Genomic DNA, 16,714 nt, shown 5'->3' on the forward strand with positions numbered 1-16,714 from the left:
GGGACAAGATAATAATCATAACATTTCAGGTTTATGGGTAATTAATAGTAAAAGTAAAAAGAGTATGTTTTTTTAAAAGCAATTTTAAAATAGATGGCTTGGATTACTTTTGTTTTTGCTTAAATTTCAGGAGTCTATTGATTTTGTTTTTGTATGGAAAGCATATCCTAAGGTAAGATTTACATCTTGAGGTTAAGTTAGTCATTGTTTTTCTTGATAGTGAGTCTATCTTCAAAATAAAATTTTACAAGTGAGATTATACAATGATCCAAGTTTTTCAGCTTAAAGTTCTAAATGTCCTTGCTGTAATAAATCATATTGATGCTAGAAATGTAACTATTTTAAACACACAATGTCTTTATATTTGGAGAAGGCCGAGAAAATTATATACATTTAAAGAATTATAACATTACCAAATATCTTAACTGAAAACTATTGTAAATTACTTTATTACCATGAGTTTTCTGCATGGAGAATCACAGGTTTTAGTCAAGAACTTAGAGCTCAATGAGAAGTTCAATTTTGGATCATCATGTTTTATGTGCCTCAAAAATTCTCCTAGTTTGTGAAATAAATTATATTGTATAATTAGTAATTTTAATTCTGTTTTATCCCAGCTAACAAATCTTTTTAAAGTTATTCCATTTATATAGTCACTCACTTATTGATTTTATATACATGTAGGGAATGAAGTTGTTCTTTAAAACAGAATCTAAGGTGAAACAAGGCTTTACTTATTATTAGGGATGTTGTTACAGTGTCCAAAATGGAGGCATCTCACTCTTAATTTAAACTTCATTGTGATTCTTCATGATGAGTAAATGGAGCTGATTAACAATCCAACATATCTAAAAATGGTAGCAATTTTCCTTAAATTTCTATAGACTTTTAAACATGCTATGCTGCATATTTTTGTTTCTTATAAATTATTTTATAAAGAGTATGACTGCAGAGGAATGGGGAGTATAGTATATATGTTATACTACCAGACAATTCAACCAAATGATGGTGTTACATTTTAATGTATTCTTATAGAATAATGATTCTTGTGCATCAATATAAAAAAAAGCATTGACAATTTGCTTGTTCTACTTTTCAACGGAGGAAAGGAGTACTGCATGAGAAAAAATCATGACTACTGTAGTTGCAAACCTGGCTCTTTTAAACTCTCCCTATAGAACCTTATCGAGGCCAAACCACTCAGTCTCTGCCTCAACCTTCACAAATGTAAATTGGAAGCTTTATTCTCATGTTGAAGAGTCTGGATAAGGAGATGAGAATATCTGAGGAAAATCTTTCTATGAAAATGCCTTTGAAATAATTTTTCAATGTGGCTATGGGATAAAGGCAGTTCAGACACCCTCTCCTCTACTGCCCAAGGACCTAGCTGGGAACAACCCCTTTGACACTGGGAACCCCTCTAGAGTCAAGTCTCTTGCCAACACTAGAATGGCTCCCTCAATGTAGAGATCTTCTTCCCTGCTGCTATATTCACTTTCCTCCATCTCAACCAGCCCACTCCCCCAAGCTCTCCCCAATCCTCCCCTCTCCCTTCTCTCTCCCCCTCTCCCCTTCCACCCGACTCCCACCCTCCCCCCATGCTCACAACTTTTGCCTGGAGATCTTGTATGCTTCGAATTTTCAGAAGACTCTATATATGTTTTTCTTTGGATTTACCTTATTATTTAGCTTCTCTAGGATCACGAACTATAGGCTTTTGTTTATGGCTACAATCCACTAATGAGTAGGACATACCATATTCATCTTTTTGGGTCTGGGTTATCTCACTCAGGATAGTGTTTTCTATTTCAATCCATAGCCTCACTGATGAATATCTTAAATATCACCATAGAACCTTCATCCAGAGATGGATGGAGATAGAGACAGAGACCCATACTGGAGCACTGGACTAAGCCCCCAAGGTCCAGTTGAAGAGTAGAAAGAGGGAGAAGGTGAGCAAGAAAGTCAGAACCGTGAGGGGTTCGTCCACCCACTGAAATGGTGTGATGGATCTAAGGGGAGCTCACCAAGGCCAGCTGGACTGGGACTGAACAAGCATGTGATCAAACCTGACCTTCTGAATGTGGCTGACAATGGGAACAGACTGAGAAGCCAATGATAATGGCACTGGGATTTGATTCTACTTCATGTACTGGCTTTTTGGGATCCTAGGCTGTTTGGATGCACATCTTCCTAAACCTGGATGGAAGAGAGAGGGCCTTGGACTTCCCACAGGGCAGGGTACCCTGCCCTCTGTTAGGACTGGAGGGGGAGGGAGAGCAGAGAGGGGAGAGAGAAGAGGGGGAGAGAAATGGGAGGAGGGGAGGAAGTGGAAATTTTGAATGATATTATTTATAAAGCAATAAAAAATAATTTTTCAAAGTGTGATCCTGATAAAGCATTAATTACGGACATTATGATAAAATATGTGTTTTTCTTAGGTGAGACTCAGTGAAAGACATCTCTCTGGATACCCAATTCCCTGCTTGCCATTTAATCTCCAAACCCATAGCTCATTGCTTTAAAAGAACTGGGGATACCACCAACTGTGATGGTTGGTCTGCCATATTTTCCCCAAATGTTGCTCATTATCATTACTATTTCATAAATTATTAATTCAAAAATTTTATCTAAAGACTGATACTTTTTTGGCTCTCAATCAAACATATGTGTGATGGATATATTTTTATCCTTCAAAATATAAAAGTAAGGTTACTTTTGTAGCGCTGATGGTGACTTTCTTATAGCAACTATACAGACCTAAATTAACTTCTCAGTGAGATTACCTTGGAATAAAACATGCTAAAATTGTGAATATCTAAGTGGTTTAGCTCCTGATTTTGTCTTCTGTATTTTCTTCTGTGAGTCTCCAGAAGCTGTAACACCTTCCGACACTCCCTTTTTCTCTTGAAGTATCTTTTCAGCTGCTATGTGAAGTACTGTCCTGGAAGGCTTGTGCTGTCCCTACAATCTTATCCTGTGTGATCCTGTTTGTGAAGTTATGTTGATGATAGGTATTATACTATTATGAGTTGCTAATGCACTTAACATTTCTAGGAAAATACACAAATATGCAATCTAGTTTTATATTCTATTTGTCTTCTAAATACCAATAAATATTATTTCTATAGCTCTATGTTTATGTTTCCCTCATGGCATACTCAGTAATTTTCTTGCTTTTTCTTGGACACAAGGATGAGGCCAGTCTTAAAATATAAGTCAGATAAAATTCTATCATCTTTACTTAAAACAGTTTTAAGTTATCCACAAAATTCCTCTCTACTTTTTTTGGAGACAGTTCTGTGGTAAACTTGCCAGATAGCTTGTAGTTTTGCATATATTTTAAAATATTCCCTAGAGTTGCTTTAAAGTTTTTTGATAGACTCAAGAATGTCCAGGCTAGAGTTTCATTTGTTCCCCTCAATTACTATTAATTAATAATTAAGTACTATGTATTTTTCCCCATCTTGAAAGTTGAGACAATATAATCAATTCTTTAGCAGTTGGAATCAATACTGATAACTTCTATGTGAAAAATATGAAAAACTCTCTTCCTACATTTAAGAAAACACTTCTTTATGTTTATCAATATAAGCTTGTTGTAACATAAAGTATGAAAACCACCTTAGTTTTATCTAAGTTTAGTGAAAAAGATTAGATGTGAAAAAACTAAAGGTTGTATATAAAACCTTAAAGTAGTATTATAGCTGTGGTTTCGTTTGTTATACAATATGAAGTACATCAATCAGTGGAAATAGTAATATAGGTAGAAAGCAATGCAAGGAATAAAAAATTATACTAATGCCTACGCCTTATATAAGTATTTCTCTATCCTACTAATCCAGCAAACCGTGAATATTTTGATACCAGCCAGATGATCATTTCCTGTTGCTACTTCAAAAACGTGATTTTGTTACTGTTATTAATCATAATGTAAAAATCCATGTTTTCCTATGATCTCAGGCCACCCGTGTGAGTCACTCAAACCCCCAAATGGGGTCATGACCTTCAAGTTGAGAACCACTACTATGTTTATATATAGTAAACTGTGTATTCAACAAAATAATAAAACATTCAATTTCTTACCTTAAATCAAAATAATACAGGTTTTTATTAGAAGCTATTATTAGCTTTGTGTTTACATAAATTGTATGGATGCTATATGTTTGACTTTTAAAATAATTACTTTGATATAATAACTTTCTGTGTGGTAGATAGTAGCGTCCAGTTGAGCCTATGAAATAAAATATGCTTTGGTATTTCATATGAGATTTGGGAGATTAAATCTGAAATCAAACCCATACAATAGTAATAAATCAAGCAAAGGGGAATTCTGGAAAGAGAGACATGGACCGACATGTGATAATGTTGGAGTTAGAAATATGAATTAAGTTATAACCGAGGGAATATGATACATATAAGGTAAGAATAACAGTGCTTAAAGAAGAAACCTGGAAAGTTAAAACAACATTTCTTCATAGTTTGGCAAGAGGCCCCTTAGGCCCCTGGCCTGACGAGTTGCAAAAAGTCTGGGATTTGTATAGTCAGAGTCTTTAGTAGTGGAATTGTGGACAGACACAGGAAGAAATCTGAGGGTTCTCCCAGGAAAGAGAAAGAGGTGGCTGGAAAACAAGAGACAAGAAAACTAATAGATAAATGAAGATGGGACAAAGAAACAAAGGGCTATGGAGACAGCTCAGAAACAGAGCAGAATGGGATAAAGAAACAAACCAGAAAAGGAAAGGGAAGGAAAATAAACCAGAAGGAGAAAAAGGAAACAGGCAGGAGAACAGAGGACAACAAGAACAAAGATGCTGCAGCACGGGCATGTCAAGGTGTCCCTTTGTGAATTCCAGACCTTGACAAACGCCAGCTAGATAGAGTATTTAAAATCAACCATATAAGCCAGGAGGTTGACACCAGTCATGACGGCCACGGCCAGTCGGCGATCCCAGGCACACACAGAGTGGGGAGCCTTGTACTGACAGGTTACATCCATTGTTCTGTGGGGCTGGCCCTGGAACACCTTATTGAACTGGAAGAGGGGCCAGAGGACGACGGCTGTAGTGTAGAAGATGACGGACAGGAAGGCCACACTTGTCAAGAAGGAGGCGGAGTTGAAGGGCACAATGTTGGTGTAATTCCCCACTTTGACTATGATGATCACCATGGTTAGGATGAAGCATATGGCATACACGGCCACGCACCACTCCAGAGCAGGACTGTTGTTGTACAGGCTTGGGTCGCTGATTAAGAGAAAGATGATACAGGCTACGAAAGACTCAAAGACCTTCAGCCTCCCGGACACAGTGGCCATGTAGACATTTGTCTGACCAGGCCTTGCCCGAGTCCAGGTCACTTCCGTTGCGTAAGCCACACAGGAGATGCAGGAGAAGATTGTGGCACTCACAGCGTGTTCTCTGACATATCCATGTTCTAAAAACTGCATATACGTGAGAGGGTAGATGATGGAAGACGACAGGCAGAAGAAGAGAGCGTAGCTGGCACAGATGTTTGGGAAATTCAGCCACGACAGGGGGCAGCATCTCTGGAATCCACCCAACTCCAGGCTCAGGATCATCAGGGTCATGCAGAAGCAGAAACACCAGGAGAACATGCACCAGTTTCCCGTGGAGCCAATCCACGCACCTCCATGGACCACTAGGGAGAAAGCCAAGCACGTAGATGACAGCTCAAGCAGACGGAGAAGGCCCAGGGGTCGGAGCAGTATCCGAGGGGACCCCACAATAGTCAAAGACTCCAGGCCTGGCGATGCCGAGGTCTTGATGGTGGTGTGGGTCACTGTTACTGGTGAGACGGACATCTAGACTGAAAAATTGACTGTTCCGGTTTGTGACTTTCTGGATTGTAAAGAGAGACTGAATCACACCCTTGAAAATGGCTGGTCAGAATTCGTTGACAGACTACGGTTTCTGAAGTTGCTCTGGCCGTTGGCCTTTCAAACGGTATCCTTGCCAAAGCATACGGGTTCTCACTAGCTTTGTTTTAGGCAGTAAGGTGTGTAGTAAAGGCAGTAGGGGCTGGGAACAGGAAGTAGGTCACATACTTCCCCTTTAAGTTGAGAAGAAAAAAAATTCTCTGGCTTCCGATCAATACTTCGGGATCTTCGCCTTTCCTTCTTTCTTTCTTTGGCTTCCCGCTCTAGTCGCTGTCATTCTTTCTCTCTTTCTAATTCTCTGTCAAAACTAGAAGATCCACGGCCCTCCCGGCGAAGATTTCTTGATCTTCTTGGAGATCTCTGTGGACTCAGTGATCTCCTTGGAGATCTGGACCGCCGGCGCTCACCATGTCTGTCTATCTCCTCAACTCCTTCCTTGCCATCTTTCTTCATCTTCCTTGGGCAGATTTTAATTTGTTGATCAATATTCTTCTGAACTGGAACTGGAATTCTTAGAAACAATGAAGAAAACCACTCCAGTTTTGTGAGAAAGGAGCGAAGCATCTCTCCAGTGGTCTTTACCCAACCTCCGCCAGCTTTCACATCTAGGTCCTCCTCATCATCAAAGAAGGGCTCAAACCAGTCTGTAAGGGGTTGTGTATACCTTATGTACATAAATCCAAGGGCTCTGATATACAGAGAAATCTGTATGTGTTATGAGACCTATCACTTGCTTTCGAATTAACTTCAGGGTGAATTATTTGTATAACAGGCGAAGAGCGGTAGAAGCAATGCCTCCTGTTCCAACACCTAGAACCCCTCCGCACATCCCCGTCTAGCCAGCTGTCTTCCTGCTTCCTTTCTCCCAGGGCTCAACATGTGTGAGAAGTCGCAGTTGAAGTCGTGATAGGAAAGGGGATAGAAGAGACAGGGATCGGGAAAGAGAGAAAGAAAACGAGAGAGGTCGAAGACGAGATCGAGATTATGATAAGGAGAGAGGAGAAAGGGACCAGAGAGAGGAGAGATGGAGAGAGAGCGCTCCAAGGAGCAGAGGAGTAGGGGTGAGGGAGAGGACCAGAAGCACAAAGAAGACGAGGATAGGCGACGCAGAGACAACAAAAAAGATTCCAAGAAAAAACACAGCAGAAGTAGAAGCAGAGAGAGGAAACACAGAAGCAGAAGCAGAAATGCAGGGAAACGGAGCAAGAGCAAAGACAAGTCAAGCAAACATAAAAACGAAAGCAAAGAAAAGTCAAAAGAAGTAGAAGCGGCAGTCAAGGAAGAACTGGCATTGTTGAAAAACTGAAAACAAAAACAAAAACAAAACAACAACAACAAAACGAGAACACAGTCCTAGCAAAGAGAAGTCTAGAAAGTGCAGCCGAAGCCAAGACCGTTCCCACAAGAAAGATAATGGGGATGGCAAGGACCAGTCAGACAGACAGGATCATCAGAGGAGCCAGAGTGTAGAGCCAGAGAGCCAAGAAAGATTGTTCTTATGACTTGTATTCTGATTTCAGAAAACCATCATGAAAATAGAATAAATACTGGATTAAATCCTTAAAAAAACATACTCTGGCAGTCAGTAATGCACAACATTGGCCTGGAGCTTTAAGCACAGGCCTAGGGAGGCCTAGGGACACCTACAGACTTGGAAATGGGTCGACAATTTTATCATTCTTACTAAAAACCAACTACACTTGTCCATACTAAAGAAATCAAAAGATGGATGCCTTTTCTCCCTATTCTTTCTGTGTATTAAATGATAAAATAAATAAACAAACAAAAACAAAATTAAAAAAAAACACGTGTAACAAAGCAAAAATCCAACATGGCTTCTTTTTGTATAATTGTTTAAATGATTTTTTTCCATGTTTTTTATTGTTTTTATTGAGCTATAAAATACATTATTCTCTACCCTCCTTTCTTTCTCCCCTCTCCCCTTCTAACCTCTTCTGTACCTCCCACACTCCCCGTTCACTCAGGAGATCTTGTCTTTTTCACTTTCCTATGTAGATCCATGAATGTCTCCCATAGGGTACTGTTTGTTATCTAGTTTCTCTGGGGTTGTGGACTGTAGGCTGGTTGTTCTTTGCTTTATGTCTAAAAATTACGTAAGAGTGACCAAAGATCACTCTCTGCTATTTCTAAGGGTCAGTGATGGTGTCCTTCCTGTCTCAATTTTTAAATAGGATTCTGTTAGCCCAAAGACATTCTCAGACATACAAAATTTTACATCACTTATCTTTCTAATTATTCAATAAAATGACTACATAGCATTATTATTATTATATGGTTTTTTAAGATAGTATCTCATTTAGCTCAGGTTAGCCTGGAACCTGGTATGTAGCTAAGATTGGCCTTAGCCTCTTGATTCACCTGTCTCAACCTCCAAAGTAGAGGGACTGCAAGTTATCCTGTGCGCTCAACCCAGTTTTGTGACACTGTTCTCCAAAAAATAAGTTTTTCAAAAGTTATTCTTTTCTTTCTTGGGTGAGAGGGATATAGAGATTGAGGACATCAGAGGATTAGGGCACCTTAAGCGAGTGACATGTCTGTTATTTAGGCTCTTTTTGTTTACTTGGTTTCTTATGTGGGACTAACATACCTTAAGTGACATACATTATATGTATTATAAATATGCACATATAAATGTATAAATAATATGTATTTTATTTTTATTAGTTTATGGAGCTTGGAGTTACTATAGCTTCTGTTATTAGTCAGAACTTTTATCCCTTTCTCCTATACCCAGATTCGTGTCCTTAAAAAAAATCTGAATATAAACATAACTGGAATAAAATTATCATAAAATTCAATGTTTATGATAAAAAAGTGAGCTCAAGATGGGCGGTGGTGGCACATACCCTTAATCCCAGCACCTGGGAGGCAGAGGCAGGTGTATCTTTGTGAGTTTGAGACCAGCCTGGTCTAAAAGAGCTAGTTCCAGGACAGGCACCAAAGCTACAGAGAAATCCTGTCACAAAATACACCCCCCCCCCAAAAAAAGTGAAGTCCTTGTAACCACAATAGTCATGCCATGTTCTTGTTTTATCTCCTAGAATAAGTCTTAAGACAAATAGGGAAATGGTGGTTGTCTCCATTACATTCATGCCATTATTGTAGCAATGGGCATTTCCTGCTAAATCAGTCATTATTGCAGCTCACAATGCTCACAGATTAGTGAGATTAATGATAACATTTGTCCTCTGGTATCAACCACAGCATTATCAATGCTAACCAGGATTGATGAATCTTCCATGTAAGTTCCAGCTTAATTTCTTCATTTCCCATGACTCAAGAATGTAGACTTTTCAGGGAGATCTTATTATCAAATTCTTGAGGGTAATCCAGAATAAGGCCAATAACTGATAATGTTTGGGAGGTTATGCAACCTCATTGGCCACCATCTAAAAAAAAAAGATAACCCCTTCCTTGTACCATTCTTTATTATTTATTTATTATTGTAAGTTAACTTCATTTGGACTCATCTTATATTCATATTGGATATATATTTTTTGTTCATATTGTATATGTTTATTGAATATTTTATATTCATATTATACATAGGCATATGTTTACGTACATATTTTACGATGCTTCTACAACAGTAGGTATTCATATTATATTTTCAAAATATCTTTAAAATTAGTCATCCTTTCTGTTTTTGCTTGTCTATACTGCCCTCCCCTCCCAAACTCCATTTCAATCTTCCTATTCTCCCTTCAAAACTAATCTCCACGACCTCTTGGTCATTGTGGAAGAGGTAGTAGATGTTAACAAGGAAACAATCTTTTCTGAACATGACAGACAGTTTTACATGTGAACAAACAGACATTTATGATGGAGGTGGGTCTTGTAATAATAAAGAAACTGCCTCGGCCCTCATAGGACAGAAAATTAGGTAGGCGGAGTAGACAGAAGAGAATGCTGGGAAAAAGAAGCTTAGTGGAGGAGTTGCCATGATTCTCCCGCTCCAGACAGACGCAGGTTAAGATCCTCCCTGGTAAGCCAGCTCGTGGGCTACACAGAATATTAGAAATGGGTTAGAACAATATGTAAGAGCTAGCCAATGAGAAGCTGGAACTAGCCGGGCCAAGCAGTGTTTGAAAGAATACAGTTTCCGTGTAATTATTTCTGGGCATAAGCTAGCCATGCGGATGGCCGGGTGCTGGGGATGCAGCCCTGCCGTTCCTATTTCAACACATTTAAGCAATGTATACAAGATATACACATGTCAGAGTTTGGAGTTGGTCATGATGTTCCAACCATAAGTGGATATTTGTTGGCTACTGCCCCAGCATGCCAATAATATTTTAGTGGATGACCACAAATCCAAGTGTATTGAGCAGACCAAATTGAACTTAATGGTTTAAAAGTAAAAATAAGAAATGAAGCAAATATAGAAAATGATGTGTGTGTGTGTGAAATGGGATGGATCTGAGAAGAGTTGTGAGAGAACAATGAATGTGATGAAATATATTATAAGAGGATTTCAATTAGTATAAAAGTACTCTGCTTTAAAATAATGTGTGCATGATATGTTTTTTATATGTCTATGTGTGCAGATACACATATATCATAGACTATGTGGACTTCAGAAGACAGACTCCAGTGTTGGTCCTCATCTTCTAACTTGAGACAGCATCACCTATTCACCACTGCCTATGCCTACATAATTCTAGGTGTCCTAGGAGGTGCTAGCAATATTCTGTCTCCATCTCCCCCATTACTCAAAAAAGACATGGGAAGACATTTGTTTCCTGGTAAAGAATTGTGGTCTCGCTGTAGACTTCTTGTGAATTAGTAGGTTGGGTGTGAGTAGGGAATGGGGATGAGAAAACTTAGATGTTCCTAGAAAGAACATCCAAATAGAGGAGGTAGGAGCCAGCTAGGGAAATGCGAACAACACGGACACCTGTGCCCTCTTGTAACTTAAGATTTTTGTGGCTCCAATCTGAGAATTTGAGTTTTTTGTTTTGTTTTATTTTGTTTAGAGACAGGGTTTAGAGACAGCCTTAGCTGTTCTGGAACTTGATCTTGTAGACCAGGCTGGCCTCAAACTCACAGAGATCCTCCTGCCTCTGCCTCCTGCGTCCTAGGACTAAAGGCATGTGCCACCATCTCCAAACTGTTAATTATATTTTTAAACAACCAGCTACAAACACAGAGAGAATAACTTGGTCCATGCTAAATCACAGCACAGATGCTTGGAGAATAGTACAGCCTCCTGTAGCCATTTTCTTAATGAAGCATAAACGTTCGCATTCCTTGACATTTTATTTGTGTTTGTTTTCAAAGTGGGTCTTGCTGTGTATCTCTAGGCAGTGTGGAATTCCTTAGGTAGCCCATGCTCAATATTAACTCATAAAGTTACCCCTACCTCTGCCGTGCTGAAGTATTACCATCTGTTACATCATCAGGATTTTGTCTTCCTAGGAGGATAAATTCAATAGTGAAATTCTGCGAAACAAGAATGGATAGTTCATTGAGATCACTACTGCACCGACCTCAGCAGTCTCTGGGATGCCACAGTAACTCTGTTGCTTTAAACTCAAAGAAGGATTTTTAAACTATGAAAACCAGAGACAATGTCACACCAAACTCCAAAATTTCATGTCATCTGTGCATTAGGTTCTATTGTTGGAAGAATAAAATCTCCAGGGGGTATTTCAGGGCACAATTTACCTTTTGCTCATTAGCAATGAACTTATGTGTGGCAAGGCGTGGGAAGAGAACTGGGGTAGGGCTGTCCCCTAAGTTCTCCTTGAGGTTCACATTCTGAAAGTTCACGGTACCATTAGAGCTCAGGCTGTGGAGTGAGATCACCCAAGTCCTCACCAGAGTTCAGCCGTTCACTGGCCCTGAAATCCTGAGCCGGTTATTTAATTTACTCCGTCTACAGAATGGGTTGATTATGTCACCTAATGAATAAAGACAATGTCCATAATGTGCTGAGACTAAAGCATTACTAAGTTTAGTAAGAGGCCAAACAGCTGATAGGTCTAATTAAACACCACAATAAATATAGCACCAAATCTCTCTACTCATAAGATTTCAGGTTAATACAGTGAAGTAAAACCTATTGTACTAAAGTATATATGTTTGAACAAAATATTTTCAATGTATAATTAATTACTGTCACTGTGTAAAAAAATGATAAACCTTAAAGATGGATAACAATGGCCTGAAATTTCAGGATATATATATATATATAGTTCTCCAGACAAAATGTTCAGAAGATGCCTAGGAAACAGACTTTAAACCTTTTGAGATGGGCAGAGATGATCTCATATCTTGTCTAAAACTAAACAATCAAATATGTATTTGAATTATATAAGAGTAAAGATAAACATTGCCCCCATGCGTGTGCAAACTGTGCTGTGATGAAGCATATTCATGAGAAGTTTCAAGACACTTACTGGACTGTGTCTTTCAAACTGCATTGGTAAAAGTAGTGTAACTTTTAAACGTCTGGGGCTAGCAAAATTTACTAGAGTATTCAGTGTAATGCTAAGTAGTATTTGAGATGTCTTTCTGTTGCGTAAAGGATTTATATCTGTATAATTTTTATAGAAGATAACTATGCAAAGAATACCTTTTAGAGAGAATGCATATGTGAATGACTACATGATTTTATGTGTGACAGAAATCATAAGTCAGATTCCTTCCTGATGAAGCCATTCCTCTAGTTGACAACTGTCAAAGTCATCTGAAAATCCCATGAATATTAAGGCACTGTTCACTAGCACTCTCGGCATTTGGAAGTCAGGCAAATAGAACTCATGAAATATGAAAGGACTGTGCCATGTCGCTTTGTGGAAAATATTGCCATTAAGCTGATGTATGGAGAAATTCACACCTTCATCTGCTGGGAGCACTCAACTGTACTTTCAGCCCTATTACTTGCTTTGATAGTGTTACCACTGGCTTATGTCCTTCTTTTCTCATGAATTTAGGAGATCCCACAGCTAAGCTTATGGGAAAGACTTAAGTTATTTTAATGCTTATGTTTTAAGCACAGACGATGCTTTTACTGGTGTTGTAGCCATTAATGTATTGTAAAACCCTTCTCCACAGCTACCAGTAATGGACCAGGTGTGTTCTTAGGCACATCATGTATTGGAAGTTTTCATTATTCTGTTGGTTTGAGAAGTCTAAATTTATTAGTGTTACTTTTAAAGTCTAGTCATGGAAATATTTTGTCCAGCTTAGTGATATTATGTATTTGTTGATTATGCATGAATGCTCACAATTTCACTTTACATAAAAAATTATTATATTTAAATAACTTGGAATAATACAGCTATTTCTCTCCTCCTTGGTTTATAGTAATTTGAAATACCAAATGCAGAATTTTTATTATAAAGGACAAATATAAACATACCACATGTGAATCTCTTGATGTTGTGTGAATGTGGAAGATTATTCTAAATATTAATAATAAAATTATATACATATGTACATGAATTTATTATAAAAAACATATATTTTCCTTAGAGGTTATGTTTCAACATATTATATAATGTTTTAAATTATATAATCAGAAGCAAAATTGTTTTCATTCAAAGAAAATTATATCTATTGAAATATAGAAGAGATATAGAAGGTATAGCTTCAGCACCACATACACCTTCTATCGCTCTATTATGTTTTATGGCACAATGGCCTTTTCCTGCACCAATTAAGGTTTCATATTTATGCAATAACATACATTTCTTTTTAAAGCAGGTTTTCAACCTGTGGGACACGACCCCTTTGGAAGTCATATAACCTTTCAGAAGAGTTGCCTAAGGCCATTGGAAAATCTGGATCATTAAGTTATAATTTATAACAGTAGAAAAATTACCACCAAGTAGCAAAGAAAATAATTTTACAGTTGGGGTCAACACAATAGCTTTAGGATCTGTATTAAAGAATCACAGCATTAGGAAAGATGAGAACCAGCATCTCTCCATCCATGCCTCCATCCATGCATGCATGCATGCATCCATCCATCCATCCATCCATCTATCCATCCACCCCTCTGTCTATCAGTATTTTTATCTATATATGCCCTCGTGGATACCATAAAAATTTAGACACAATATTGTGAATGAGCAAGTGACTTGATTCCTAATTTCTTTTTTTTAAATTAAAAGTCCCATTGCATTTTTAATTTTGAATATATGTGTTTACTAAAAGTCAAGGACTTAGATTCTCCAGACTATATTTTACTCCTGTCTAAAATTAAAACTAGTGATTTCTCTATTTATTTTAATTCTGAATATTTTGGATGGTCTAGTCCTTATTCTGCTCTAGAAAGAAAGATTTCTCATATAAAGAAAGAAACTTTTTATTTAATTGACTTTTCCCTAACTTTTGAATGCCTTCTTGAAACTTCTAAAATTAGTGCTATGAACCTAAAACACAAGGGATACAAGCTCACTTATTTAGGACAATCCTGCTGAGATTCTGCATGAATTATATCTCTACTGCTCAATAAAAGGATAATATACTGAAGCAATATTTAGCAGTTGGGTCATTAAATTCCAATTGCCTGACTTAGTATATTGATTTCAATCTGACAGAGGCTCAACGAAAAACCATGTCAACTGCCTATTGAAAATAAGATGAAAACAAATGCTGAGTGCTGGATAGGTTTCCACCATCTAGATGTTTTGTTATGATAGAGCAACTGATAAGGAATAGTTTCACATTTCTCTATCTCCTTCTTTTTTTCCTGTGAAAAGCCAGTGGTAGCTCTAGGCAGTCACCTGGCGTGATTAATGACAGAGGCAGTGGCCTTTGTGTTTCAGTGCTGTACTGCTACCAGGAACTTGCAAGGTCATTATTTCCTCACGAAAAGTTCAAAGGAAGTAAAATATTCATAAAACATGACCTGATTTTATGATAGAGGCCATACTAGATTTTATGATAGCTCATTTTAATGAAAAGAAATATAAAACACTGGTCACTATAAATATTTGACATCAGGTTCTATTATAGAAGATAATAGAATGTCTTAATGACTAGGGGAAATAAGCCAATAATATTTAAATGTCTCTTATTTTGGATGTCTGTAAAAGTCAGATGTCTCTCAACTTGCTTCAGTGAATTGCTTTAGTGTGACACAAACTAACCACAGTCAAGCTGATGAGAAATAAAAATCATCTGTTTTGTGCCTTCATTTCCCTCTATTTTCATCAGGCTGGTCAAAGCAAAGTGTATGGGACTGCGGAAATTTGGAGAGAAGGCTTTACTTCAGCTCACAGCTTATAACCCAGAACTGAGGGAAGTCAGGGCAGGAATACAGGAAACCGGAGTCAGGAACTGAAGCAGAGAACACGGTAGAGTAAGCACAGCTGACTGACTTGCTCCACATCGCATGCTAGGTTTACTTTCTATTCTTAATACTATTACATTTTAATAAAATATAAGTAAATCACTTCCTTCCTTTCCTTTTTTCCTGCTAATCCCTTCCATGTCTCCTTCTTCCAACCCCCCCATCCCCCTCTCTTCCTCTCAAATTATAACCCCATTTTCATTATTACTGTTACACATATGCACATATATAAAGCATAATTATATAAATAACAACCTCCTGAGTCGTTCATTGCTATTAGTGCATACAGTTTTTGGAGTGAGCAATTTTACATTCCTTGGATAGCCAATTGAAGGACTCATCCCTGGCAGCTCCTAACTTTCTCAGCCTGGGTCAATACATTTTCAACACAACTCAACTTAAATCACAAGGAACTGCAGGGAAGAAGGGTTAGATAGATGGATAGAGCCAGAACAGAAGGAAGTCTGCTGTCAGACTGAGTTTTCTGGAAATGCACAGAAGCTCCAACCATAATACCTTATCCATGTGGCTGCCCAGAGAAGACCAGGACAATGTCAATGCCAGTAGACATGGTAAGGAGTTAAAGGGAAACCCCACTGCCTTCCACCCCTAGAAAAAAAGGATTGGATTTATTTTCTTGGACTTTTGAAAAAAGAAATTTGGTGAATTGAAAGAAAGAAAAAGCAATAAACAAAAGAAACATTAATTCTATCAAAGCTAAAATATTTAACCAAGAAAGAAAGGAAAGAAAGAAAGAAGGATAGAAGGAAAGAGAGAGGGACTGAAGGAAAGAAGGAAACGCAGAATAGTAGGGACAGAAGACAACCCCAGGTATATGTTCTTCATTATGAAGACACTAAATTGTCTGAACTCTACTTGTTTTATGTTGTAACCTACATAGTTGTATCTCTAAATATTTAAAGATTTGTTCAAATCATCATAGTTTATGTTATACTAAATGTAAGAAAGGAAATTATACTAATTATTCAGGGGTCTGATGGCTAAACTTGGTTGTTTATTGGCCTGCATCTGGAATCAACCATAAATAAACAAGCAACTGTTCACTCGTATGAGGGATTTCCTTGAGCAGATTATTTGGAGCACAGGACCTATCCAAAAAATGTGGGTAATAGTTTCTCATGCCAGCCTAGGCAGAAGCCATGGGTCAAGAAAACATTGTGGTTTTTTTTTCTTTGTCTCCTTGATCTCACTCATTTTGTTAAGGTTAACCTGTCTCCTGTCTTGTTGATGGGTTCTTTCACAGGTATTAAAAGCAACTTCTAGGTGACTCCTACTTAGACTAAAGAGCAGGGACTTACAGAAATCTAGGAATACTCTGGGACTAGGGAGAATCAGGAACTGATTAGATATCCATCCTCTTGACTTGAACAATTACAGGGATCTCTATCTTTCTCATGGAAGAAAGGCATTGGTGGACAACCCAGACCATATCCCTGAAGCCAATGTAATAAATACCCTTCAAATATATA

The 16,714-nt window shown here is 37.9% G+C and overlaps 2 protein-coding genes across 2 annotated transcripts in view; both read right to left on the bottom strand.

Moving 5' to 3' along the window:
• Galntl6 (polypeptide N-acetylgalactosaminyltransferase like 6) overlaps positions 1–16,714 on the bottom strand; it is a 1,029,419-nt gene that overhangs the window by 837,655 nt on the left and 175,050 nt on the right. The gene's annotated exons all lie outside the window — the stretch shown is intronic.
• LOC126513446 (myeloid-associated differentiation marker-like) lies at positions 4,554–5,824 on the bottom strand. Its single transcript, XM_050161829.1, is given in 2 exon segments — positions 4,554–4,622; positions 4,859–5,824. Coding segments are annotated over 2 exon segments (1,035 nt in total).

This window comes from Alexandromys fortis, unplaced genomic scaffold (genome assembly GCF_014885135.2).
Source record: "Alexandromys fortis isolate MF-2015 unplaced genomic scaffold, M_Fortis_MF-2015_v1.1 scaffold_137, whole genome shotgun sequence".
Lineage (NCBI taxonomy): Eukaryota > Metazoa > Chordata > Mammalia > Rodentia > Cricetidae > Alexandromys > Alexandromys fortis.